The sequence below is a fragment of the Cervus canadensis genome, chromosome 17, assembly GCF_019320065.1.
Source record: "Cervus canadensis isolate Bull #8, Minnesota chromosome 17, ASM1932006v1, whole genome shotgun sequence".
Lineage (NCBI taxonomy): Eukaryota > Metazoa > Chordata > Mammalia > Artiodactyla > Cervidae > Cervus > Cervus canadensis.
This window is the reverse complement of record NC_057402.1, coordinates 22,872,277-22,899,294: the sequence shown is the minus strand read 5'-3', so window position 1 is coordinate 22,899,294 and position 27,018 is coordinate 22,872,277. Positions and strand designations below refer to the sequence as shown.

Genomic DNA, 27,018 nt, shown 5'->3' with positions numbered 1-27,018 from the left:
CATCATGATATAAATTTAATGGGCATCCATCATCTCATATAGATACAAAATTAAAAGATAGAAAAATAAATTTTCCTTGTGATGAAAACTCTTAGGATTTACTCTTAACAACTTTCGTATATAACACACAGTGGTGTTAATTATATTAATCATGTTGTACTTGTTTATTTTATAACTGGAAGTTTGTACCTTTTGACGGCCTTCAACCAGTTTCCCCCTCCCTAAATACTCTTAAAAATCTGCTTTTACTGGGTAATGTGTATACATATTTCTGAAAGCACAGGCTTATAATGCAAAACAGCAGTCTCCACTCCCATCTCTGTGTTGTACATGCAAGCAGCAATTGTCTATCTAAATCTTTTATCTACTGCTTCTGGAGTTTAGCCTCATTTCTAAATAATATCAGTTTTGGATGGTACCTTTTGAAAGCTGAGGATTCCATAATAGTTTCCCTCATCTCATTCTTCTAATATTGTTATGTCACAATTTTTGTTTTTGTTGTAACAATAACTATTTTTTACTGATCTCAGAGTTATGCTTTGCTCAAACTTCCCTTCTTGTACAACTATTTTTTTTTTTTTTGCCTTGGAATTAATTGCTTCTTTTATTGTTAGTTTTTCTTATTTATCAGTTCTCCCCAGAGACTCCAGCAGATTTATGAAAACCCGCAGTGCCATTTTCCACATGGCCAGATGTGTCAGGTAATCCATGAGACCCATTTCCTTCTGGAGTTCTCCATCCTGGGAGCAAGTCTTCCATCCCTAGACCCTGTTCCTTTCTGCTCCATCCTTCAGATACTTTCTATGCCAGCTGCTTCTCTGTCTTCATGGGTATCTCTTCACAAGTAAAGTAATTCCCTTTAACTTCTTTCCCTACTATAGTCTTGTTTTCTTTTTTTCAGTTTTGTTGAGTAGCTTCTTGGGGAAAAAGTGTATAGAAGTTAGTTGTTTGAGATTTCTTGTGTTGGTTATCTATTGCTTTATAATAAATTACTCCAAAATTTAGTCACTTGTAACAGTAATCAGCATTTTATTTTGCAGTCTCTATGGTCAGGAATTTGGGAGCATTAGCTGGGTGGTTCTGGCTCAGGGAATCACATGAAATTGCAGTGAAGAGGTCAGCCAGGGAAGCAGCTGTTTGAAGGCTTGACTGGGACTGCAGGAACTGCTTCTACGGTGACTTAAAGACTGGCAGGTTGTTGCTGGTTGTTGGTTGGAAGCCTTATTCCCATAGGCCTCTCCACAGGCTGACTGAGGGCTCCCATGACCTTGTGACTAGCTTCTCCCAGAGTGAATGGTTCACAAGAGCAAGACAGAAGTGACAGTGTTTTTAATAACCTAGATTTCTTCCACATTCTGTTCATTACAGATGAGTCATTAAGTCCTGCTCACTTTCAAGGGGACTGGAATTAGGGTCTACCTTTTGAGGGAGGCATGTCAAAGATTTATTGGACATGTTTTAAAACCCTTACATCTTTCATGTCTGGAACCATCTTTTAACTCACCTTTCAGAGTATGGAATTCTAGATGGTAAGTAATGATGTTTCCTCAGAATTTTGAAGGCAGTTTTCCATTGTTTTCTAGCTTCCAGTATTGCTTTGAGAAGCCTGTTATCATTGTGAATCCTGATCCGCTGTACATGACCTGTTTTCTTCCTGAATAGCTGTAAGATGTTTTCTTTATCCTTGATGCTATGGAACAGCAAAGTGATATGTGCGTCTCTTTTCATTCATGTGAATACTCAGAGGAACATTTATATCAGGAAACATATCTTTTATTCTGAGAAGTTTCTTATATTGTTTCTTCTCCATTATTTTCTGTTTTCTCATTTTGGAACTCTTATTGGTTAATTGCTGAACCTCCAAGATTGATCCTTGAATTTTCTTATATTTCATATATATATTACATTATTACATATTATGTAAATCTTACATATTATATTTTTATTGTGCTTCCCTCCACCTCCTCCCTTCATTCTTATTTTATTCTTTTTAAGAGTATATTCAACTTTCTTTTCCAATCCTTCTACTAAATATTTTATTTCCATTCTGTATTTAATTTCCAGGAGCTCTTATGTCCTCTGATTGCCCATGTTTTATATTTTTTCCAACTCCTATTCTTTTCTCATGGGTGTGATCTCATCCCTTTATGGGTATTAAATGCAGTTGTTTTGAACTTCTCTGTATCTTGACTTGTTTCTGTTTCTTTATACTTCTTTTCTGTTCATTTGTCTCCGTGTCTTTCGTTTTGATGCTTTTCACAAACAACTGGCCACCTTTGGCCATCATACGTATCTAGGAGTGAGTCAATAAAATCTGCCTGTGTGCAGAGCTTGTCAGCTGCTGAGCTCTAGGAGTTTTCTTCTCACTGGTGAGCCTTTCTCTCTTTGGGGCTTCCCATGGGTTTTCCCCTTTCCAGACCCTTCTTCATTTCTTTCTAGATTTGGAAGTATGCTTTGCAAGCATACTTTGCAAGCAACCTTTGCTTGCTTTTTAATGTGTCTTTAATTTCTGTGTGCACAAATAGTTTTTTAAAACATAACTTGTTAAAAAAAAAACATAACTTATCCTCCAGATTTTTGGGCTTTGAAAAGCTTTCTTCATCCCAATATACTTCCTTTAAATTTCATTTTATAAATTTGTTTAGTCCATTAATTTTTTTGTATAACATAAGGCAAATATTTTTCGAATATTCCCCCCTCTCAAATTCTTTCTTTACAGAGTGCCTGCGTGTGTATAGTGTACATAATGCAGATCTTGGGGTTCTGTCTCAGTTTATTTATCATGTTCAGAGGTTATGGCATGGCATTGTGCTCCTTCCTTTGATAACTATAAGTGTAGTTTGTTGATTTATTTTGTACGTGTTTTCTGTTTACTTCATTATGTCTTCGGGAAGAGAGAGTTTATGATCTCGATTCATTTGTAATTTTACTGTAGCAGTTTTCCCCTACTTTTTGAATTCTGAATGTTTGTTATCTGCAGAGTAGTACAATAATTTCTGTAGCCAATACTCTGTTACTGGATTTTACTTTGTTCGTGGTTTTATGCATTATAAGTATTGCTGTTGTGGGCATCCTTTTCCATGCAACATTGGCCAAGGTTGTTACTTCTTTAGGATGGAATCCTCAGCGTAATTACTAGATCAAAGGATATAGTCAGTAAAGTCCTTAAAACTTACTTGTAAGTTACTTTCTAAATTGTTGAGTTGGTTTGTATTCTCTGTATCAGTTGGCATTGTTTATTTATTTATTTTAAATTGATTAATTTATTTTAATTGGAGGCTAATTACTTTACAATATTGTGGTGGTTTTTGCCATACATTGACATGAATCAGCTACGGGTATACGTGTGTCCCCCGTCCTGAACCCCCCCCCCCCACCTCCCTCCCCACCCCATCCCTCTGGGTTGTCCCAGCGCACCGGCTTTGAGCACCCTGTCTCATGCATCAAACTTGGACTGGTGATCCATTCTACACATGGTAATATACATGTTTCAATGCTATTCTCGCAAATCATCCCACCCTCATCTTCTCCCATAGAGTCCAAAAGCCTGTTCTGTATATCTATGTCTCTTTTGCTGTTTTACATATAGAGTTGTTGTTACCATCTTTCTAAATTCCATATATATATCTGTTAATAAATACTGTATTGGTGTTTTTCTTTCTGACTTACTTCACTCTGTATAATTGGCTCCAGTTTCATCCACCTCATTGGAACTGATTCAAATGCATTCGTCTTAATAGCTGAGTAATATTCTGCTGTGTATATGTAGCACACCTTTCTTATCCATTCATCTGCTGATGGACATCTAGGTTGCTTCCATGTCCTGGCTATTATAAACAGTGCTGCGATGAACATTGGGGTACACGTGTCTCTTTCAATTCTGGTGTCCTCAGTGTGCATGCCCCACAGTAGGATTGCTGGGTCGTATGGCAGTTCTATTTTCAGTTTTTTAAGGAATCTCCACACTGTTCTCCATAGTGGCTGTGCTAGTTTGCATTCCCACTGACAGTGTAAGAGGGTTCCCTTTTCTCCACACCCTCTCCAGCATTTATTGTTTGTAGACATTTTGATAGCAGCCATTCTGACTGGCGTGAGATGGTACCTCATTGTGGTTTTGATTTGCATTTCTCTGATAATGAGTGATGTTGAGCATCTTTTCATGTGTTTGTTAGCCATCTGTATGTCTTCTTTGGAGAAATGTCTGTTTAGTTCTTTGGCCCATTTTTTGATTGGGTCATTTATTTTTCTGGTAGGCGTTGTTTATTATAATTGAAAAGAATAAAACAACTTTGCCAAGTGAAGAATAGTATTACATACTGCACATTTAATTTGCCCTTATATTTGTCTCTGTCTCTTTTGGCTGTTTTTGGTAGTGAGTATGGACAGTATTTAGACTTTTCTTACTGATTTATCTATGCTTGTTTAGTTTCATCTGATGGTTTTAAGGCTTTGTCATGTTGCAGATATTTTTTATTGCTTTCTTCTTACCTTTGTTTGCTTTTTAATGTGTCTTTAATTTCTGTGTGCACAAATAAGTTTTTTAAAACATAACTTGTAAAAAAAAAAACTTGTCCTTCAGATTTTTGGGCTTTGAAAAGCTTTCTTCATCCCAATATACTTCCTTTAAATTTCATTTTATAAATTTGTTTAGTCCATTAATTTTTTTGTATAACATAAGGCAAAGAACCTCATGTTATAGAATTTTTTCTCTGCATCAGTTCAGTTCAGTCACTCAGTCGTGTCTGACTCTTTGTGACCACATGGACTGCAGCACGCCAGGCCTCCCTGTCCATCACCAACTCCCAGTGCTTGCTCAAATTCATGTTCATTGAGTCGGTGATGCCATCCAACCATCTCATCCTCTGTTGTTCCCTTCTCCTGCCTTCAATCTTTCCCAGCATCAGGGTCTTTTCCAGTGAGTCAGTTTTTCGCATCAGGTGGCCAAAGGATTGGAGTTTCAGCTTCAACATCAGTCCTTCCAATGAATATTCAGGACTGATTTCCTTTAGGATGGAGTGGTTGGATCTCCAAGGGACTCTCAAGAGTCTTCTCCAGCACCACAGTTCAGAAGCATCAATTCTTCAGCTTTCTTTATGGTCCAGCTCTCATATCCATACATGACTGCAAAAACTGCAAAAACCATAGCTTTGACTAGATAGACCTTTGTTGGCAAAGTAATGTCTCTGCTTTTTAATAAGCTGTCTAGGTTGGTCATAACTTTTCTTCCAAGGAGTGTCTTTTAATTTCATGGCTGCAGTCACCATCTGCAGTGATTTTGGAGCCCCGAAAAGTAAAGTCTCTCACTGTTTCCATTGTTTCACCATCTATTTGCTATGAAATGATGGGGATGGATGCTATGATCTTAGTTTTCTGAATGTTGAGTTTTAAGCCAACTTTTTTTTCTCTGTACAGTTAAACTCATTTTTTTCTTGTCATTTATTATCATCTGGTTTTCAAATGATTTGAAAAGTCACCTTTTTGTAACATTTTCCACAACCGGAGTCTGTTTCTTGGCTTTTAAATCCTATTCTGCTTATCTTTTTATTCTAATGCAGCATACTTAAAAAAAAAAAAAGACTGGAGCCTTATTAATATGTTTTGTTCTTTCTCTGGTAATGCTAGTCCTTGAAAGTCTCCCAAGACGCTAGTTCAGGTTCAAAACTGTGAGATGCCTTAGTCAGGGAACTGCCAACAGGCAGTTGGTTCTGAACCCAGGCCAGAGGGAGACCAGTGCAAACATGGAACCTTGGAGCCACTTTCCTGGCACTCCCTAACATGGCCCTGATGAGTACGAGCATGGTCTCAGTTGGTGAAAGGGGTCAGTGAGCAGGTTCACTAAGTATACGTGTGAAGATTGGAGGGGGGTGGGATTTTGAAGCCAAATATGTAGTTATAATTAGTAATACTTTAAAAAAGCTAAATTACCTATTGAGTATAGAAGGCTCTAGAGGCACCAGAGCAAGGGAGTTTGAATGCCTCTTTCTTTTCTGGATGGCTTTTTACTTGCTTCATTTATGACTTTCTTTCCTTCTCATGGAAGGCTGTTGAGGGGCTGGGGATAAGGGAGAGAAGAACAAAGAATAATGAGGATAGAGTCAAGACACTTCTATTTGTGTAATTTAAAGTATACCTATATTTCCATACAAATTGTGAAATTCTTTGGTCTAGTTCTGTGAAAAATACCGTTGGTAGCTTGATAGGGATTGCATTGAATCTATAGACTGCTTTGGGTAGAATAGCCATTTTGACAATATTGATTCTTCCAATCCATGAACACGGTATGTTTCTCCATCTGTTTGTGTCCTCTTTGATTTCTTTCATCAGTGTTTTATAGTTTTCTATGTATAGGTCCTTTGTTTCTTTAGGTAGATATACTCCTAAGTATTTTATTCTTTTTGTTGCAATGGTGAATGGTATTGTTTCCTTAATTTCTCTTTCTGTTTTTTCATTGTTAGTATATAGGAATGCAAGGGATTTCTGTGTGTTAATTTTATATCCTGCAACTTTACTATATTCATTGATTAGCTCTAGTAATTTTCTGGTAGAGTCTTTAGGGTTTTCTATGTAGAGGATCATGTCATCTGCAAACAGTGAGAGTTTCACTTCTTCTTTTCCTATCTGGATTCCTTTTACTTCTTTTTCTGCTCTGATTGCTGTGGCCAGGAACTTCCAACACTATGTTGAATAGTAGTGGTGAGAGTGGGCACCCTTGTCTTGTTCCTGATTTCAGGGGAAATGCTTTCAATTTTCACCATTGAGGGTGATGCTTGCTGTGGGTTTGTCATATATAGCTTTTATTATGTTGAGGTATGTTCCTTCTATTCCTGCTTTTGGAGAGTTTTAATCATAATGATGTGATTTTTGTCAAAGGCTTTCTCTGCATCTATTGAGATAATCATATGGTTTTTATCTTTCAATTTGTTAATGTGGTGTATTACATTGATTGATTTGCGGATATTAAAGAATCCTTGCATTCCTGGGATAAAGCCCACTTGGTCATGGTGTATGATTTTTTTAATATGTTGTTGGATTCTGTTTGCTAGAATTTTGTTAAGGATTTTTGCATCTATGTTCATCAGTGATATTGAATATTTTTTAGAGATGCCTTCAAAACTTCAAACATTTCAGTCCCATTGTACCTTTTTTTTTTTTTTAATTGTAAACAATGACTGGTAGGTTTATTTCAGAATTTCTGCTTGGCCTAGGACAAATATATCGATGGAATACAAAGAGAATTTAACAGCTTAAAGTCCATATTCTTTTTTTTAATGGTAATTTTTACAAAAATATTTTTCATTGAAATATTCTTGAAAGCAAAGTCTTTATCACTTCTGCTTAGCTTTCAGAGTCCTCTTTGGTTGGAGAATCTGGTTCTATTCATAGCCATCACACAATCTTGACTGTGGCTGCAGCCTGTTCTTGCTTCTTATCTGCTATGTAACAGTTCCCAATTCTTGTAGTACAATGTAGATAATGCTAAACTATTCAATAAAATTTTACCAAAAGCAGAGGAGTAAGTAAAAAGAAGTTAGCATAGAGAGTAACATGTAATGAGATAATTTTTTAAAGGAGATCTAGTTTTAGCCTTCTTCAGCTCTGCTTTCTCTCTACCTCCAAGATTGCTTCAAATTTACAGAAACCATCTTTTCTCTACCACTTGGGAGAACCTTCAAGCATATGTAGACTCTAAATTTCAAACCCCAAAAGAGAAGACTTCATGATTGACACTGGGAATGCTGAAAATGGGCATGACTTATGCCTTCCACAAGAAATCATAACAAACTGTATTCCAGTAGCTACTGTGAGACAGTCATATCTAGCTATATCCCAATAGGCTATTGTCTTTACTAGAGATATGCATGTGGTAGGTGGGTGGCAATCTGTCACAGCCTTTTAGATTATAAATCTATGTGTAATTTATCATATAAAATTATAGTGGGAAATGGCAACCCACTCCAGTATTCTTGCTTAGAAAATTCCATGAACAGAGGAGCCTGATGGACTACAGTCCATGGGGTCACATAGAGTTGGACACTACTGAGTGCACACACACACACACATACACACACATTGATGCTCATCTTGTAGCTTTTAAAATAAAGGATACAGTATTTTATAATTAAAAAAACAATGGGCTAGAACAAGTAGACCTGGATTCTAGTCTGATTTACTAGTAAATAGTCTTGTCTCTTAGCCAGTGGCTCAGTATTTCTATAGTTTTGTGGAAAGATTGGGATATAATTAGCTTGTAATTTTACAATTTTATCTTTAATTGAATTGTTTAAATAATTATAAAATTTATACTTGAATTTTTTCTTTTGATGATATATTAATCTCTTTTAATATGATTGACATATTAGTGAGGAATTGTTCTGATAGGAGAAAAAATAGTTTGTTTTACAATGATGCATTTTACAGGACAGGCTCTCCATTGTGCTGACAGGGGACCTGCCTGTATTTAAAAGGGGCTACAGGAGCTCACTATGAGTTTTTTATGAAGTAAATATTTGCCTCTTTATCACATGCAGATTTAGATGTTCTTTTTTTTTAAGATTTAGATGTTCTTAAACAATTTAATTGTGTGTAGTTCACTGTATACTTAGATTCTTTACTTTCTAGTCTTAGTTCATTCATATATTTGACATTTCATCATTAAAATTTTTAAGTTGAATTTCAACAAAAGCACCATATGTTAAAATACTTGAAGAGTGAGTTATTTGATACTGTTAGTTAAATATGGAACGATTCTTTTCTTCCTACTTATGTGTGATCTGTTTTTTTTTTTATCCCAGAGTGAAAAGCTTTTGTTGTATGATACAGTACAGAGTGAGCTGGAGGAGAAGATCAGAAGGCTTGAAGAGGACCGGCACAGCATCGATATTACCTCAGGTAAAGGGAAGGCTGTGACTCAGGTGTAAGTGACACTGAACCTCTGGTTTCCTGAGGTGTCTCATCACATCTCGCCTCCTATACAAACGGTATATAAATCAGGTGTCCTAAAGAGAGGGCAAGGAGGAAGACTGCTAAAGAATTTGCTGTGATTGTGAGTGTTGCTTTAATTTGGACTCATACTTCAGAAAGATGTAGAAAATGAAGCACATGAAAAGGAATAAAATAGAAGTGCGGCAGAACAACAGGCATAAGAATAATGTACTGTAAGACTAGTTAAGAATATTAGTACAACAGAAGAGTAGTTAGTATTGGAAGACAGCTACAGTATATATTCTTTCCTCTTAAGTCTTGAAAGATTGTCACGTGGAAGAAGGAGCAGAAGCCTTTTCTCTTGGTCCTACACAAACTAGGACAAAAGGATGGATACTATAAGGAGGCAGATTTTTGTCTCAAAAAAGGGAAATATTTATTAACAATGAGATTAGGCCAAAGTGAAATTGGCTTTTTCAGGGAAAGGCTTTCTACACCTTGGAAGATTTCCTGGGTTATCCTATGATTCTTGCATGTGTACTATGTTACTTGTTATAAATTCTGTTTCTCCAGTATGGAGAAGGCAGGCTCCCGTGCCACTGTTCCATTAGTTGGGTGACCATGGGTGACAGTTGTTTTAGCTTTTCTGAGTCAGTCTCTTCGTATGATTGAAGTAATGAAACTGTCTGCCTGAGAGGTAGCTTCGAAGATTAGTTGAGACCACTCGTGATGAATATTTAAGTGCCTGACATTTATGTTCATCAGTTACTAGGCATTAAGTGCCAAATTGAATTTTGCTCTAATGAAAGCAGAGGAAAATTCATGAATATATAGCTGCTCATGAAATTATATCTAGTCATATATATATACAGCATATACCCATATTTATATCATATAAACATAGCCGCCAATGCAGTTTTGCTACTATGAAATTATAGTCTTTTTTTCCCTTTGATCTCAAGAAGTCAGATAATACTTAATTTTTATTTACTTGCCAGAGCTGTGGAACGATGAGCTTCAGTCAAGAAAAAAGAGGAAGGATCCTTTCAGTCCTGACAAAAAGAAGCCAGTTGTTGTGTCAGATATCCTTTTTCAAATTTTCTGTTTTTTTAAAAATTTTTTGTTGTTGTTTTAATGTACTTTTTTGCACTGTGCATATCTTTGTAACTTTTATTAGTATACATTGTCTTTATTTGCATAATCCTGTAATAAGAAAAGATGATTTTTAAAAATGATTGAAAGCAGAAGGGTATAGTTTAGATTAAGCGAGGTAGAGAGGATAAGAAATTTAGCCATGATCTCAACTTTGAAAATTAATATGGCTTTGTAGATCACAAGGGCTTTGAAATGAAGCAGTTGTTTATTATATAGCATGATTGGTTAATTCTCATGTGTACTTTTTAACATTTTTAATGTTTCTGAAACTGGTATGTCTTTAAATTAAATTAATGTATACATTCAATCTTGGCATTCCCTATGGTGCCCTCCGCTGGCTCCTGCTTTCCCCTCACCCACCTCAAAATAGTGATTAGGTTGTTGGTGTATCTTACTGTCAGAGACACCATAGGATTAAGAGAATATAGTTATAATATCTGAAGTACTAGAACATACTTATGCCGATACTAAGTTTTTTGAAAAACAGTTTGGAGTCAGAATTCAGCATGCTGAAGGTTTCTGTCTTAAGTCATTGTTCCAGTCTCTGAAAAACAGAAATTTGGAAGTGTAGTGTAAAATTGAAATTCTTACAGCTAAACTGACCTTGACTTTTTAACGTCCATATATAGTTTATATGTTACAAGATCTTGATATTCTTGAAGACTGGACAACAATAAGGAAGGTATGATTAAAGAGCAATGGAATTCAAGTATATTTTTTGTGGTCTACTTTTTAAGAGTCTATAATTTTTCACTAATACATGAAAATATTGTTGTAAATATGCTTTACTTTGCAACAGTCTCTCTAAGGCAGTCATTACTAATACAGATAACTGTGGATTGCAAGAGTATTTTAAGAGAGGCATGTTAGCAGTTTGATTGTATTTTTTCCTGTGATAACGTAATTAATAATTTATGCAAAAGTATGGAAAAGTGTTTAGGTTGCCCCAAAATAGTAATGAATTACCATTCTGTGCCTAGTTCTTAGCCTGGTACTGGCTCACAGAAGGCACTCAGATATATTTGTTGAATGAATGAAAGTGAGTGAATATTTGAACCTTTATTATATATTTTTGCATTTTGTCATTAAACATTGAAATGTTAGAAGATTTTCTGTGCTTGTTTGAAAGTGGAGACTTATTTTCCCATTAAAATTTTTCATTCTCAGAAGCTTCTCAGTTGAGAATTTGAGATTATCTTAGGTATTGATAACATCTCTAGAAGAAATTTTATATTCCCATGGTTTTAGAAATTACCAATTTATTGAAGCAGATCATGTTTCACTGTGTTTGTTATTAAGCTTGTAAGTTTTATATATTAAATGGATATCTAAATATACTTTGATTTTGAACTCAGACATCTTTCTTCTTTTTTTTTTTTAATTAAGGCAATGGCTACACTTGGTCCACATAGAGTGAAAACAGAACGTAAGTCATTTTGTCTGAGTTCAGAAATCTTCTCTTTGGAGACTTTTAAAGTCATCTACATATTAAACCACTCCCCCATCACTGGTTTCATGTCATCAGTGAACACTATATGCAGAACTGTGAAAAATTCTTCTGGAGTCTTTGCCTCATGTAAAAATTTCACAATTTCTAAATGGAATGTATTTCTTCTTTTAGTATTTCAACTGCATTACAATTGCTGATAATGGATCAGTAATCTTAAAAGTATTTATTTAGTGTTTTTTAATGGGCTCAATAATTCTATAGGGGAGGTGTCTGGAGTCCGTGGATGGCCTTCAGAGAGACTGTGAATAGGAATTGTGGAATTTCAATTCCACAAGCCTCTGGAATTGTGGGCAAAATTACTTCTATACCTATATTTTCTATGAGAGAGATTAGAATGCTTGCAGTGGGGTTCATCAAAAATCCAGAAATCACTGCCAAAGTAGTGACAGACGTTATTGTCTAGAATAATTTCTCTGTTTCTACCTTCTTTCACTATATAGATTTGAGCCATGGATTCCTTTAAGAGTCTCACTACACTGTTGAATGCGTCTCCTCCCCAGCCCCTGTTATCTTTAGCTTGTGTATTCTTTGTTTTCTTCATGGCACTTACCACAATTTGTAATTTTTTGATTGTTTACATGTTTACCTGTCTCCTGAGAGAATCGTAAGCTCCACAAAGGTCAGAAATCTGTCTGTTTCAGTCACAGTGCTCAGAAAACATTTGTTGAATGAATGAATGAGTGAATACTTACTGAAAACCTTTTACATACCAGGCACTTTTTGAGGTCAGTGAATGCAGTGGTGCAAGACTTGAATCTTCCTGGAACTTCCTTGAGGGAGGCAGAATGATAATGTAAATGTAAATAGATAACTAACTAGATAATGACAAATTGTAATAATTGCTATGAAGGAAATATAAAGCTGTGAGGAAGATTAATGAGGAGTGGGTAGAGTGGTTGGGGAAGACCTTTCTGAGGTGGTGACATTTGAATGATGCAGAGGGGCGTATTTCATGGTGTGCTTTTGACAGTGTGCTTCCATAAAGAATTTTTTTTTTTCCTGCATGAGTTTATCTGATGAATCTCAAACCATTTCTAGAATTTCAAAATGAAAATTCTACTGAGGGCATTTGCTTTTTAGAATCAAAGGCCTGGGAAATTCTTGGAATATATGTTAAACTTTGCTCTTTTGAAAGTGTCAGTTGAGACAATAAAGTGTCAGGTGAGACAATATGAAAAAATATAATTTTCAGTGGAATTACGATAACTTAGATTTTAAATCTTACTTAAAATTGGCACTAGTAAAGCAGAGTGCATCGTCTCTCCTCCTTACACTTGTCTAGTTATTGCTTTATTATATATTGTTTGTGTGTGTGTTAGTCATTTGGTTGTGTCTGACTCTTTGCAACCCCATGGACTGTAGCCCACCAGCCTCCTCTTTCCATGGAATTTCTCCAGGCAAGAATACTGGGTTGCCATTCCCTTCTCCAGGGGATCTTCCCCTCCCAGGGATTGAACCTGAGTCTCCCGCTTTGCAGGCAGATTCTTTGCCGTCTGAGCCATCAGGGTTTTTCAGTGGAAATATGACAACTCAGATTTTAAATCTTACTTAAAACTGGCATTAATAATGAGTAATATATCTGCCCTCTTGCACTTGTCTAGTTAATTGATTTACTATATATTGTTTAGCTTTATTAAATAGCTCTATTAAAAACTGAATTATATAAAAAATGTAGGAAATGAAATTCCCTTTGTTTTTATTAGATGTAGGTTTGTTATCTAAAATATTTTTAGTGTTTTTTCATATATATGCGTGATTGGTATTAACGCTTAAGTGTTCTGCACTTTTGTTCTTCTGACAGTGTCTTATTAATATGATGGTTTTTGAACTGATCCCTTTAGCACCCGTGAAACTGGAAAAACACCTGCACAGTGCTAGATCTGAAGAGGGAAGGTTATACTATGACGGTGAATGGTATATACGTGGACAGACGATATGTATTGACAAAAAAGACGAATGTCCTACAAGGTAAAAAGCCTTTATTGTTTCAATGCTGCTTAGTATTAGAGTGTACTGCGTTGTTGTCGGTAAATCTTTGCTGCTTGTGTAGTGCATTCATAATACATTAACATTTGCCTATGGATTTCTTTCTTCTCGTGATGTATGATTTGATTAGCATGTTTGAACACCGGTGTTAATGTTATACACTAGAGTTACATATTAAGTTCATGGACACAAGCATTAACATAAGTGGAAAGATTAGAATTATTTAGCCAGGTAAGAAATCCCATTTGTTAATTCTTACAGTAGATGACTTGTTACCATTCTCGTATTATGACCTTTAAACCAGACTACTATAAATTTGACAGTGTGCTTCCACTGTGTGGCTCTTAATTCTTAACTTTTGGGGGAATATTTTAGTATTTTCTATTAAAAAAATCCTGTCAATTAGAATGGGAAAGGAATGGAAAATTAATGAAAATTTAGAGTGATGGTAATTAAAGTATAACTTGCAAACTGAAAATTGCCTTTTAAAAGATTCAACCTGTCTGGGCTTAAATAAAGTTTGTATAATTATTTATAGAGCCTTCTTAAGTTTTCTCTGATGTGACCTTTGGAAAATATTAATGTGCCTCACTTCTTTAGTTCCTTTAGCAGTTTATTATTTAATCCTCAGAGGTTTTTTTGTCCTCTACAATAAGAAAATAACTTTTTCTAGGTAGTAATAGTAAATAAAGTGTTTGCATTTAGTATTGAATACTCATTTCAGGAGCAAACTTTTCTCATAAAAGTCCATTGAGCTAATTAATTACTAGGTTATATATATAATGCCCCTGGGTTTTTTGCTTTATCTTCTTGCTTTTGAGTCATATAACTACTACTACTTAGAATCTGTGTGTGTGCATGCTAGTTGCTTCAGTTGTGTCAGATTCTTTGTGATCCCATGGATTGTAGCCTGCCAGGCTCCTCTGTCCATGGGATTCTCCAGGCAAAATACTAGGGTGAGTTGTCATGCCCTCCTCCAGGGGATCTTCCTGACCCAGGGATCGAATCGATGTCTCTTAGATATCCAATATTGGCAGGTAGGTTTTTTACCACTAGCACCACCTGGGAAGCATTTATATTATATTATATTATATACATATATATATAAAAAATACCCCTGGCTTCTTTGCTTTATCTTATTGCTTTTGAGACATGTAACTACTACTGTGTAGCGTAAATGTGGTTAGAAAGGAAATGCTTGTGCTCAGTCACTAAGTTGTGTCTGACTCTTTGCAACCCCTTGGACTGTAGCCAGTCAGACTCCTTTATCCAAGGGACTTCCCAGGCAAGAATACTGGAGTGGGTTGCCGTTTCCTTCTCCAGGGGAAGGCTCCAGGGGGTCTTCCTGCACCATAGATCAAACCCGTGTCTCCTGTATTAGCAGGTGGATTCTTTACTATTGAGCCACCAGGGTAGCCCTAAAAAGGAGATAAAATAGCATAAAAGAGGATTAAACATAAACATAGTTTTAGAAAGAATTCTGTTAGGTTGGTGCAAATGTAATTGTGGTTTTGGACTGTGAATTTTAAATCATTGTTACTAGCTTCAAACACATCTTTATTAATCAAAATGGGAACCATTACAATCAACACATTTTTGCCAACGAAAAATGAGTTTATTTCTGTAGCACAAAAATCCATGCCTCGAGATGTGATGAACTCTTTCTTAGAAAACATTTTCTGCACCTGCTGGTTGTGGAAGCGTTTTCCCCACAAGAAGTTGTTGAGATGCTTGAAGTGGTTGTCAGTTGGCATGAGGTTAGGTGAATATGGCAGATGAGGCAAAACTCGTATCCCAATTTGTTCAACTTTGAAACGGTGGTGGTGCGATGTGTGTTTGGGTGTTTTCGTGGAGAAGAATTGGACCCTTTCTGTTGCATGCTGGATGCAGGCATTGCAGTTTTCAGTGCATCTCATCAATTTGCTGAGCATACTTCTTAGATCTAATGGTTTCATCAGGATTCAGAAAGCTGTAGTGGATCAGATGGGCAGCAGACCACCAAACAGTGACTGTGACCTTTTTTTGGTGTAAATTTGGCTTTGGGAAGTGCTTTGGAGCTGCTTCTTGGTCCAACTGCTGAGCTGGTCATCCAGAGTATTGGAGAATCATCTTCAACATCAGTCCTTCCAATGAATACCCAGAACTGATCTCATTTAGGATGGACTGGTTGGATCTCCTTGCAGTCCAAGGGACTCTCAAGAGTCTTATTCAACACCACAGTTCAAAAGAATCAATTCTTCAGCACTCAGTTTTCTTTATAGTACAACTCTTACATCCATACATGACTACTGGAAAAGCCATAGCCTTGACTAGATGGACCTTTGTTGACAAAGTAATGTCTCTGCTTTTCAATATGCTGTCTAGGTTGGTCATAACTTTCCTTCCAAGGAGTAAGCATCTTTTAATTTCGTGGCTGCAGTCACCATCTGCAGTGATTTTGGAGCCCAAAAAAATAAAGTCAGCCACTGTTTCCACTGTTTCCCCATCTATTTGCCATGAAGTGATGCAACTGGATGCCATGATCTTAGTTTTCTGAATGTTGAGCTTTAAGCCAACTTTCTCACTCTCCTCTTTCACTTTCATCAAGAGGCTGTTTAGTTCTTCTTCACTTTCTGCCATAAGGGTGGTGTCATCTGCATAGCTGAGGTTGTTGATGTTTCTCCCGGCAATCTTGATTCCAGCTTGTGCTTCTTCCAGCCCAGCGTTTCTTATGATGTACTCTGCACATCAGTTAAATAAGCCTTGATGTACTCCTTTTCCTATTTGGAACCAGTCTGTTGTTCCATGTCCAGTTCTAACTGTTACTTCTTGACCTGCATAGAGGTTTCTCAAGAGGCAGGTCAGGTGGTCTGGTATTCCCATCTTTTCCAGAATTTTCCACAGTTTATTGTGATTCACACAGTCAAAGACTTTGGCATAGTCAATAAAGCAGAAATAGATGTTTTTCTGGAACTCTCTTGCTTTTTCGATATCCAGCGGGTGTTGGCGATTTGATCTCAATAATCAGTGTTGAGTTCTTCAACAACTTCTCGTGCAGTTGTAATAGGATCAGCTTCGATGACGGCTCTCAGTTTCGTTGTCAGCCTCTGGTGGCCGGCCGCTGCACTCCTCATCTTCAGGCTCTCTGCGCCTTTGCAAAGCGTCTTGAGCCACTACTGTACTGTCTGTTCATTAGCAGTTTCTGGGTCAAATGCATTGATGTTGTGAGTTGTCTCTGCTGCTTTACGACCCATTTTGAACTCGAATAAGAAAAATCACCCAAATCTGCTTTTTGTCTAGCATCATTTCCCTTGTCTAACATAAATGTAAAATACACCGCAAGTAATAAGTCATTAGCAAAAATACATAAAGTGAGAAATGTATATTAAAAAATGATGTATAACATAACCACATTTATTTAAGAATGTATTCCATATCAAATGGCAAAGTTCAACAATGCAAAACCGCAATTACCTTTGCACCACCCTAATATATTAAAGATTAATAGTGTTTAAAAAAAAATCTGTTTGAGTATCATAGATGCTTGACACTGGGAATTAAGATTTGTATTTAGAACATATCCTACAACCATATCAATATGAGTTGGAGCTGTAATACCATAGATAAGGAGTGGTTTTAGCTCCACTTTTTTGTCTTTTGGAGGTGGAGTGGGAATGGACAATGTGCTTTTAATGGTTCCAAGAGTAAATTTTAACAACTCTATTAAGAAAAGAAAGGAGATAATTGTGTTGCTGAATGTGGTATTTTTGGCCGCATGCCCTGCTAGTAGCATTCTGATAAATGACAATTACATACCTGAGTCTGCCCTTACAGTCCAGCTATTGTGGTTTTATAGCTAATGCTCTAAAATGAGTGGAGGAGGCATACTGTCATTCGTTCATTCATATTTTTTTTTCTTTTTAGTGCTGTAATTACAACAATTAACCATGATGAAGTTTGGTTTAAGAGGCCTGATGGAAGCAAATCTAAGCTTTACATTTCACAGCTACAGAAAGGAAAATACTCAATTAAACATTCGTAATCATGATTTAAGTGTTATCTAAATCTACCTTATTAGTGTTACCAAGTATGATGTGCCATGGGAATAAAAAAATGTATTCAATAACTTAATATTCTCATTGAATCATGAGAGACTGTGTATTTATAGGTAGTATTCTAAGTAAACCTCATGTTGATATGTTATTAAAAGAGACAGTAATAAAAGTTTAGTCATGATCATTACATTTATTTGCCTTTTTGATCCAATGACCAATAGGTGTATATGGTAGGGGTTTCTTACTAAACTTTTTTCTTTGATTTTTATGTAAATCTGTCTTACCTTTAGTGAACTGTGTTAGCAATGGCTACATTTATCTGCAGTTTTCTTGATTTTCAAGATCTTTTCTCTGATCACATATTTGTAAATAAGCCTGATAAGATGTTTCCTATAAATGGTTTGTAATAGCACATTCGTGTTAAATCAGAACTGAAATTTAAACGTATATACGTGCATATGTATAGATGGCTTCATCAGCTTATTTAGAACTGATGGCCTTACTTTACAATCTTATTTTACCCAAAATTAAGCTATTGGGCTTGAAAGCTAAAAGGAGCACTTTTATAAACTAGCAGCTTTCCTTCTCCTCTTCCTTGATTGTATGGTTGTGACCTATTTTTACAGATCATGCTTTATGTTGATTAGCAAGATTAGTGTCAAGTAGTAACATGCTTCTTCCTGTGTTTCTTGTGAATCTTTGGAGGGCAGGTATTGATGCCTGGTATTTATGATACAGTATGTAAGTGGCTGGACAGTAACTGACAGTATTGTGGTACTTGCTATACATGTCTGATCTTTCGAAACAGATTTTTAGTAAGCATTTTCCAGAGGTAAAACTAGGTTCATATCCTAATTTTATTTCTAGGGCAAAATAGACAGGGACGATCTCCTTGAATCTATTCCCAAATTAATACTTTTATCTTTGGTGTTTCTACACTTTAAGGCCGCTTCGTGCAATTTAGAAAGTATTGGCCTCTCTTCCCCTAGTCACATTCAAAATTAACTTCTAAAACCTTGGGAACAGTACAGAGATCGAAGCCCTCAATATGGCAGCACAATTGGCTGTAGTATGTATTAGGGTACAACCAAATCAGGTATTCCTGGCGGTCTTATGCACTTTAATTTCTGTTATATTGAGACTTAAGAGGATGAAGAAGAGATCGACTTATTAACACTTAGGGCAGGAATATCTGCATTTTTCCGTTTGTTTTCTCACTGTTTTACCTCTGCAGACATCTTCCTGTGCAGATCACTACTTCAAAGTTGCCAAATGTTAATTAAAATATTTGACTTCTGAAATTCGTTGTCAGCAAAATTATGAATGTTGTTCTGTTTCTAATTAACCTTAGCAAATGTACATAATGTCATAATCTGATAGTATTTGACAGTACTTATGTATACAATGTTTCATAAGCATTTTTAATAAGATTTGTATTTTTAAATTTAGTATATAATAAAAAGATGTGTTTGAGTGTCATTCGTAGTGTCTTGAATGACTTGTGCATGAGTTCTTTTATTTATAACCTGTCTACTTCTGAGAAGGATTTGAGCCAGTTTACATGAATAGATATGGAGTGTTGAACAAATGTTACTGCTTCTCTTTCAACCTCTGTTGCAGATATTTAAGACGGCTAAGTTATACTTAAATATATGCATATATGTTCTACTTTAATAAAAATATATTGAATAAGTTCTGAAATTTTAAGTAAAAGTCTTTTTTCTAAAAACCATGATTTAGCACATTTACTTTCAGAACTTCAATGTTTATATCATATAAAGCAAATTCCATAAAATTGATACTGATTCAGGTAAGCATATGCTTGTCTGTGATTGAAGTACTATAAAATAGATTTCATTGTTGTCAGTTTGCCATTTGACTTCTGGTCAAATAGTTTAGTTTAGGGGAACTGTTCAGTTCAGTTCAGTTCAGTTGCTTAGTCGTGTCCGACTTTTTGCGACCCCATGATTGCAGCATGCCAGGCCTCCCTGTCCATCACCAACTCCCGGAGTTTACTCAAACTCATGTCCATTGAGTCAGTGATGCCATCCAGCCATCTCATCCTCTGTCATCCCCTTCTCCTTCTGCCTTCAATCTTTCCCAACATCAGGGTCTTTTCCAGTGAGTCAGTTCTTCACATCAGGTGGCCAAAGTTATTGGAGTTTCAGCTTCAGCATCAGTCCTTCCAATGAATATTCAGGACTGATTTCCTTTAGGATGGACTGGTTGGATCTCCTTGCTGTCCAAGGGACTCTCAAGTCTTCTCCAACACCACAGTTCAAAAGCATCAATTCTTTGGTGCTTAGCTTTCTTTACAGTCCAATTCTCACATCCATACATGACTACTGGGAAAACCATAGCCTTGACTAGACGGACCTTTGTTGGCAAAGTAATGTCTCTGCTTTTTAATATGCTGTCTAGGGGAATTGTTGGAATCTGCAAAATGTGATGTAGCAGCTGCTGGTAACCTTACAATCAGCCTCTGTCTTAGGATCATTATGTGGCCTTTCCTGTCTTAACTTCCAGGATTTCATGTTTAGTCTATCCCTCCCCAACATTTCCCATTAAAATAATGTAATCATTACTAATCTAGTTCATCACTAAAAATAGTTAGCGAACGGTAAATGCACACTCCTTTTTGTCCCTTTTGTCCCTTCTTCTCACTGGCCACTGAGTACTTTTCATTGCAAACTTCTTTCACATAAAAGTCGTTTTGATATATGTATTGTTACTCAGTACTCAGATACCTCTGGACAGAACCATATACAATCTTAAATAATTGATAATTATTTTAAAAGAAGAACAAGGGTGTTGTCTGTTATTTCTGATTTTGATTTTGGATCCACTAAGTCCAGTACACTAAAATTGAATTAAAATGAATTTATAAGATAAGGAAAATGGATGTAGGATGAATGTACAAACTAGTTAGGATTTATGTGGTTTCTTGCCAAGTTGGAATATAAACTATTTTAATTGCTAAAGATGAGGAAATCTGAAGTATTTTTAAAAGAACAAGCCAGCTCAGAATGGAGTTAGAGAAAACACATGTTCCTTACGTTGTCTTCATGGATGAACTGCCAGAAGTATGCCTGATACATCAGGTGGGATTAATTGAGGCATTTCCGTCATTAGTCACTGTGGCTCAGAGTCTTGTCCTTTACCTTCATAGGCCCCAGAACTTAAACTTTATCCATATGCCCTTTTGTGGGCTGAATTGTGTCTGCCCCTCCCCCTAAATTCATATGTTAAAGCCATCACACCCATTACCTCAGGACGTGACTGTATTTGGAGATGAGGCCTTTGAAGAGGTGATTAAGTTAAAATGGGTGTTTACATTAGGCCCTCATCCAGTCTAATGTCCTTATATTTTTTTATTTTCAAAATTTCTTTTGAGGAAATTTGGACACAGAAAAATTTGGACAGCAGATGTGTGCACGCAGAGGAAAGACCATATGAAGACAGAAGTCTACCGCCTGCAAGCCAAGGAGAGAGGCTTCAGGAGAAACCAAACCTGCTGACACTGATCTTGGACTTCTAACCTCTAGAACTGTGAGAAAATGCATTTCTGTTGTCTAAGCCACCCAGTCTGTGGTATTTGTTATGGCGAGTCTGTCAAACTAGTAACACTCCCTGAGTTGACCACTCTGGGAAAGTTAGACCAACTCACTCACAGTGGATTGAAGTGACAGCTGCGTGTCAATTTAATAATTTACATTGGGAAATATAACTGAGGAGGGGACCTGACTCAAGTCAACTACTTGGCATATTGTTTCCTTCTAGGAAAATCCGTGTGAAATCAAACTTGGAATCCAAAGATTGTTTTGTTGAAACCTTAGGGAGTCCACCCATCCTCTCATTATGCAGGACACATTGTTATAATCTGATTTTTAAAAAATTCTATTGAAGTGTAATTGATTTACAATCTTATGTTAATTTCTTTTCTACAGCAAAGTGATTCTTGTACACATACATATTCTAATTCATATTCTTTTCCATTATGGTTTATCACAGGATATTGAATATAGTTCCCTGAGCTATACATTAGGACCTTGTCATTTATCCATCCTGTATAGTTTGTATCTGCTAGTCCCAAACTGCGAATCCATGTTTCCCCAACACTGCTTCCCCCTTGGCAACTGCAAATCTGTTTCCTATGCTTGGAAATCTATTTCTGTTTTATATATATGTTCATTTATGCTTTATTTTAGATTCCACATATAAGTGATATCATATGGTATTTGTTTTTCTCTTTCTTACTTCGCTTAGTACGTTAATCTCTATGTCCATTCATGTTGCTGAAAATGGCATTATTTCATTCTTTTTATGGTTAGTAATCCATTGTACATATACACCACATATTTTTTTTTTTAATGTGTCTTTTTACTTACTTGGCTGTACTGGGTCTTAGTTGCAGCATGCGAACTCATGTTGAGACGTATGTGATCTTAGTTCCCCAACCAGGGATCGAACCCAGGCCCTGTGCATCAGGAGTGCAGAGTCTTAGCCACTGCATCACCAGGAAAGTCCCAACACCACATCTTCTTTTTCCATTCATTTATTGATGAATATTTGGGTTGTTTTTATGTCTTAGCTATTGTAAAATACTGTTGCTATGAACATAACATAGAGGCACATGTATCTTTTTTAATTACAATTTTGTCTGGATGTATGCCCAAGAGTGGGATTTCTGAATCATGGCAACTCCATTTTTAGCTTTTGATTTGGTTTTTCCTGGTGCGCTGCTGACTGGGATCTCACTGTGAAGGCCAGATGCACAGCCCCCCTCTCAGTTCTTTCTATACTATGTACTTTGCCCCTCTGCCCTGTTTATTGGACCAGTGTGATCCCTGGCTCGTGAGCAGCCAGCAATAATAATGCTTGTAATTTGAATGCCTGCCATGTGCCGGGAAATTTTTTTTTAATTAATCTATTTTTTATTGAAGGACAATTACTTTACAGAATTTTGCTGTTTTCTGTCAAAGCTCAACATGAATCAGCCACAGGTATACATCTATCCCCTCCCTTTTGAACCTCCCTCCCATCTCCCTCCCCACCCCACCCTTCTAGGTTGATACAGAGCTCCTGTTTGAGTTTCCTGAGCAACACAGCAAATTCCCATTGGCTCTCTATTTTACATATGGTAATGTAATGTAAAGAATTGATGCTTTTGAACTGTGGTGTTGGAGAAGACTCTTGAGAGGCTCTTGGACCACAAGGAGATCCAACCAGTCCATCCTAAAGGGGATCAGTCCTGGATGTTCATTGGAGGGACTGATGTTGAAGCTGAAACTCCAATACTTTGGCCACTTGATGCAAAGAGCTGATGCATTGGAAAAGACCCTGATGCTGGGAAAGACTGAAGGCAGGAGGAGAAGGGGATGACAAGAGGATGAGATGGTTGGATGGCATCACTGACACAATGGACATGGGTTTGGGTGGACTCCGGGAGTTGGTGATGGACAGGGAGGCCTGGCATGCTGCTGTTCGTGGGGTCGCAAAGAGTCAGACATGATTGAGCGACTGAACTGAACTGACTCACTGTAGTTTTGATTTGCATTTCTCTAATAATGAGTGATGTTGAGCATCTTTTCATGTTTGTTAGCCATCTGTATGTCTTCTTTGGAGAAATGTCTATTTAGGTCTTTTTCCCACTTTGTGATTGGGTTGTTTGTTTTTCTGGTTTTGAGTTGTATGAGCTGCTTGTATATTTTGGAAATTAATCCTTTGTCCATTGTTTCATTTGCTATTATTTTCTCCCATTCTGAGGGTTGTCTTTTCACTTTGCTTATAGTTTCCTTTGCTGTGCAAAAGCTTTTAAGTGTAATTAGGTCCCACTTGTTTACTTTTGCTTTATTTCCATTACTCTAGGAGGTGGGTCATAGAGGATCTTGCTTTGATTTATGTCATCAAGTGTTCTGCCTATGTTTTCCTCTAGAAGTTTTATAGTTTCTCATCTTACATTTAGGTCTTTAATCCATTTTGAGTTTATCTTTGTGTATGGTGTTAGGAAGTGTTCTAATTTCATTCTTTTGCAGGTAGCTGTCCAGTTTTCCCAGCACCATTTATTGAAGAGGCTGTCTTTGTCCCATTGTATATTCTTGCCTCCTTTGTCAAAAATAAGGTATCCATAGGTGTATGGGTTTCTTGGCTTTCTATCATCTTCCTTTGGTCTATATTTCTGTTTTTGTGCCATTACCATACCGTCTTGATGACTGTAGCTTTGTAGTATAATCTGAAGTCAGGAAGGTTGATTCCTCCAGCAGCATTCTTCTTTCTGAAGCCTGCTTTAGCTATTCGGGGTCTGTTGTGTTTCCATATGAATTGTGAAATTTTTTGTTCTAGTTCTGTGAAAAATGCTACTGGTAATTTGATACAGATTGCATTAAATCTGTAGATTGCGTTTGGAAGTACAGTAACTTTCACAATATTGATTCTTCCTACCCAGGAACATGGAATATCTCTCCATCTGTTTATGTCATCTTGATTTCTTTCATTAGTGTCTTATAATTTTTTGTTACAGTTCTTTTGTCTCCTTAGGTAAGTTTATTCCTAGATATTTAATTTTTTTGTTGCAATGGTGAATGAGGGTAATTCCTTAATTTCTCTTTCTGATTTTTCATTGTTAGTATATAGAAATGCAAGTGATTTCTGTGTATTGATTTTGTATTCTGCAACTTTGCTAAATTCACTGATTAGCTCTAGTAATTTTCTGATACTATCTTTGGGTTTTCTGTGTCCAGCATCTTGTCATCTGCAAACAGTGAGAGTTTTACTTCTTTTCCAATCTGGATTCCTTTTATTTCTTTTTCTTGTCTGATTGCTGTAGCTAGGATTTCCAGAACTATGTTGAATAATAGTGGTGAAAGTGGACACCCTTGTCTTATTCCTGATCTCAGGGGGAATACTTTCAGTTTTTCACCATTGAGAATAATGTTTGCTGTAGGCTTATCATATATGGCCTTTACTATGTTGAGGTAGGTTCCTTCTATGCCCATTTTTGAAGAGTTTTAATCATAATTGATGCTTTTGAACTGTGGTGTTGAAGAAGACTCTTGAGAGTCCCTTGGACTGCAAGGAGATCCAACCAGTCCATCCTAAAGGATATCAGTCCTAAATATTCATCAGAAAGACTGATGTTGAAGCTGAAACTCCAATACTTTAGCCATCTGATGCGAAGAACTGACTCATTGGAAAAGACCCTGATGCTGGGAAAGATTGAAGGTGGGAGGAGAAGGGGATGACAGAGGATGAGATGGTTGGATGGGATCACCAACTCAATGGACATGAATTTGAGTAGGCTCTGGGAGTTGTTGATAGACAGGGAGGACTGGCGTGCTGCAGTCCATGGGGTTGCAAAGAGTCAGGCACAACCAAGTGGCTGAACTGAGCTGACTGAATCATAAATGGGTGCTGAGTTTTGTCAAAGGCTTTTTTGCATCTATTGAGATTATCATATGGTTTTTAATCTTTCAATTTGTTAATATGGTATATCACATTGATTTTTGTATACTGAAGAATCCTTGCATCCCTGGAATAAACCCAACTTGATCATGGTGTATGAGCTTTCTGATGTGTTGCTGAATTCTGTTTACTAAAATTCTTTTGAGGATTTGCATCTTTTGATGCAAAAAGATGCATCTTTTGATGCATCTATGTTCATCAGTGATGTTGGCCTGTAGTTTTCTTTTTATGGTGTTGTCTTTGTCTGGTTTTGGTATCAGGGTGATGGTAGTCTTGCAGAATGAGTTTGGAAGCATTCCCTCTGCAGTGTTTTGAAAGAGTTTTAGAAGGATAGGCATTAGCTTTTCTCTAAATGTTTGATAGAATTTTCCTGTGAAGCCATCTGTTCCTGGGCTTTTGTTTTTTGGGAGATTTTTGATCACAGCTCCAATTTCAGTGCTGGTAGTTGGGTTGTTCATAATTGCTATTTCTTCCTGGTTCAGTCTTGACAGATTGAACTTTTCTAAGAATCTGTCCATTTCTTCCAGCTTATCCATTTTATTGCTGTATAATTGTTCATAATAGTCTGTTATAATCCTTTGTATTTCTGCATTGTCTGTTGTAACCGCTCCTTTTTCATTTCTAATTTTGTTGATTTGATTCTTCTTTTTTCTTGATGAGACTGGCTAAAGGTTTGTCAATTTTGTTTATCTTCTCAAAGAACCAGCTTTTAGTTTTATTAATCGTTACTACTTTTTCTTTCATTTTCATTTATTTCTGCTTGGATCTTTGATTTCTTTCCTTCTACTAATTTTGGATTTTTTTTTTTTCTTTTTCCAATTGTTTTAGGTGTAAAGTTAGGTTGTCTGTTCGATGTTTTTCTTGTTTCTTGAGGTAGGATTGTATCGCTTTAAATTTTCCTCTTAAAACAGCTTTTGCCACATTCCATAGGTTTTGAGTTTTGGTGTTTTCATTGTCATTTGTTTCTAGAAATTTTTTTATTTCTTCAGTAATCTGTTGCTTATTTAGAAATGTGTTGTTTAATCTCCATGTGTTTGTGTTTCTTACAGTTTTTTTCTTGTAATTGATATCTAGTCTCATAGCGATGTGGACAGAGAAGATGCTTGATACGATTTCAGTTTTCTTAATTTTACTGGAGTTTGATTTGTGACCCCAGATATGGTCTGTCCTTGAGAATGTTCCATGTGCACTTGAGAAGAAGTTCAGTTCAGTTCAGTCACTCAGTCATATCCGCCTCTTCGTGACCCCATGGACTGCAGCACGCCAGGCTTCCCTGTCCATCACCAGCTCCCGGAGCCTACTCAAACTCATGTCCATCACATTGGTGATGCCATCCAACCATCTCATCCTCTGTCGTCCCCTTCTCCCACCTTCAATCTTTCCTAGCATCAGGGTCATTTCCAGTAAGTCGGTCCTTTGCATCAGGTGGCCAAAGTTTCAGCTTCAGCATCAGTCCTTCCAGTGACTATTCAGGATTGATTTCCTTCAAGATTGACTGGTTGGATCTCCTTGCAGCCCAGGGGACTCTCAAGAGTCTTCTCCAACACCGCAGTTCAAAAGCATCAGTTCTTCAGTGCTCATCTTTCTTTATAGTCCAATCGCAACATCCATACATGACTACTGGAAAAACCAAAGCTTTGACTAGATGGACCTTTGTTTTTAGTTCTTCTGCATTTGGATGGAATGTCCTGAAGAAATCAATGAAATCCATCTCATCTGATGTATCATTTAAGACTTCGTTTCCTTATTAATTTTCTATTTTGATGATCTGTCCGTTGGTGTGAGTGGGGAGTTAAAAGTCTCCTTCTATTACTGTGTTACTGTCAATTTCTCCTTTTATGTCTGTTAGTGTTTGTCTTATGTATTGAGGTGCTCCTCTGTTGAGTGCATTTACAATTATTATGTCTTCCTCTTGGATTGATCCCTGGATGTATGTTTATGTAGTGTTCT

General features: G+C 36.6%; 1 protein-coding gene across 2 annotated transcripts in view; it reads left to right on the top strand.

Moving 5' to 3' along the window:
• Positions 1 to 21,992, top strand: part of BRMS1L (BRMS1 like transcriptional repressor) — a 42,866-nt gene extending 20,874 nt beyond the window's left edge. The window contains exons 5-10 of one of the 2 annotated variants that reach the window (XM_043490218.1): positions 8,793 to 8,889; positions 9,921 to 10,004; positions 10,695 to 10,759; positions 11,464 to 11,503; positions 13,429 to 13,555; positions 21,002 to 21,992. In XM_043490218.1, coding sequence (XP_043346153.1) covers positions 8,793 to 8,889; positions 9,921 to 10,004; positions 10,695 to 10,759; positions 11,464 to 11,503; positions 13,429 to 13,555; positions 21,002 to 21,125 — 537 coding nt within the window. In that variant the 3' untranslated portion in view covers positions 21,126 to 21,992. Of the gene's footprint in view, positions 1 to 8,792; positions 8,890 to 9,920; positions 10,005 to 10,694; positions 10,760 to 11,463; positions 11,504 to 13,428; positions 13,556 to 17,476; positions 19,087 to 21,001 lie in introns of those variants that run through there. The other variant, XM_043490219.1, reaches the window with a different exon arrangement.
• Positions 21,993 to 27,018: the final 5,026 nt, after the last annotated feature.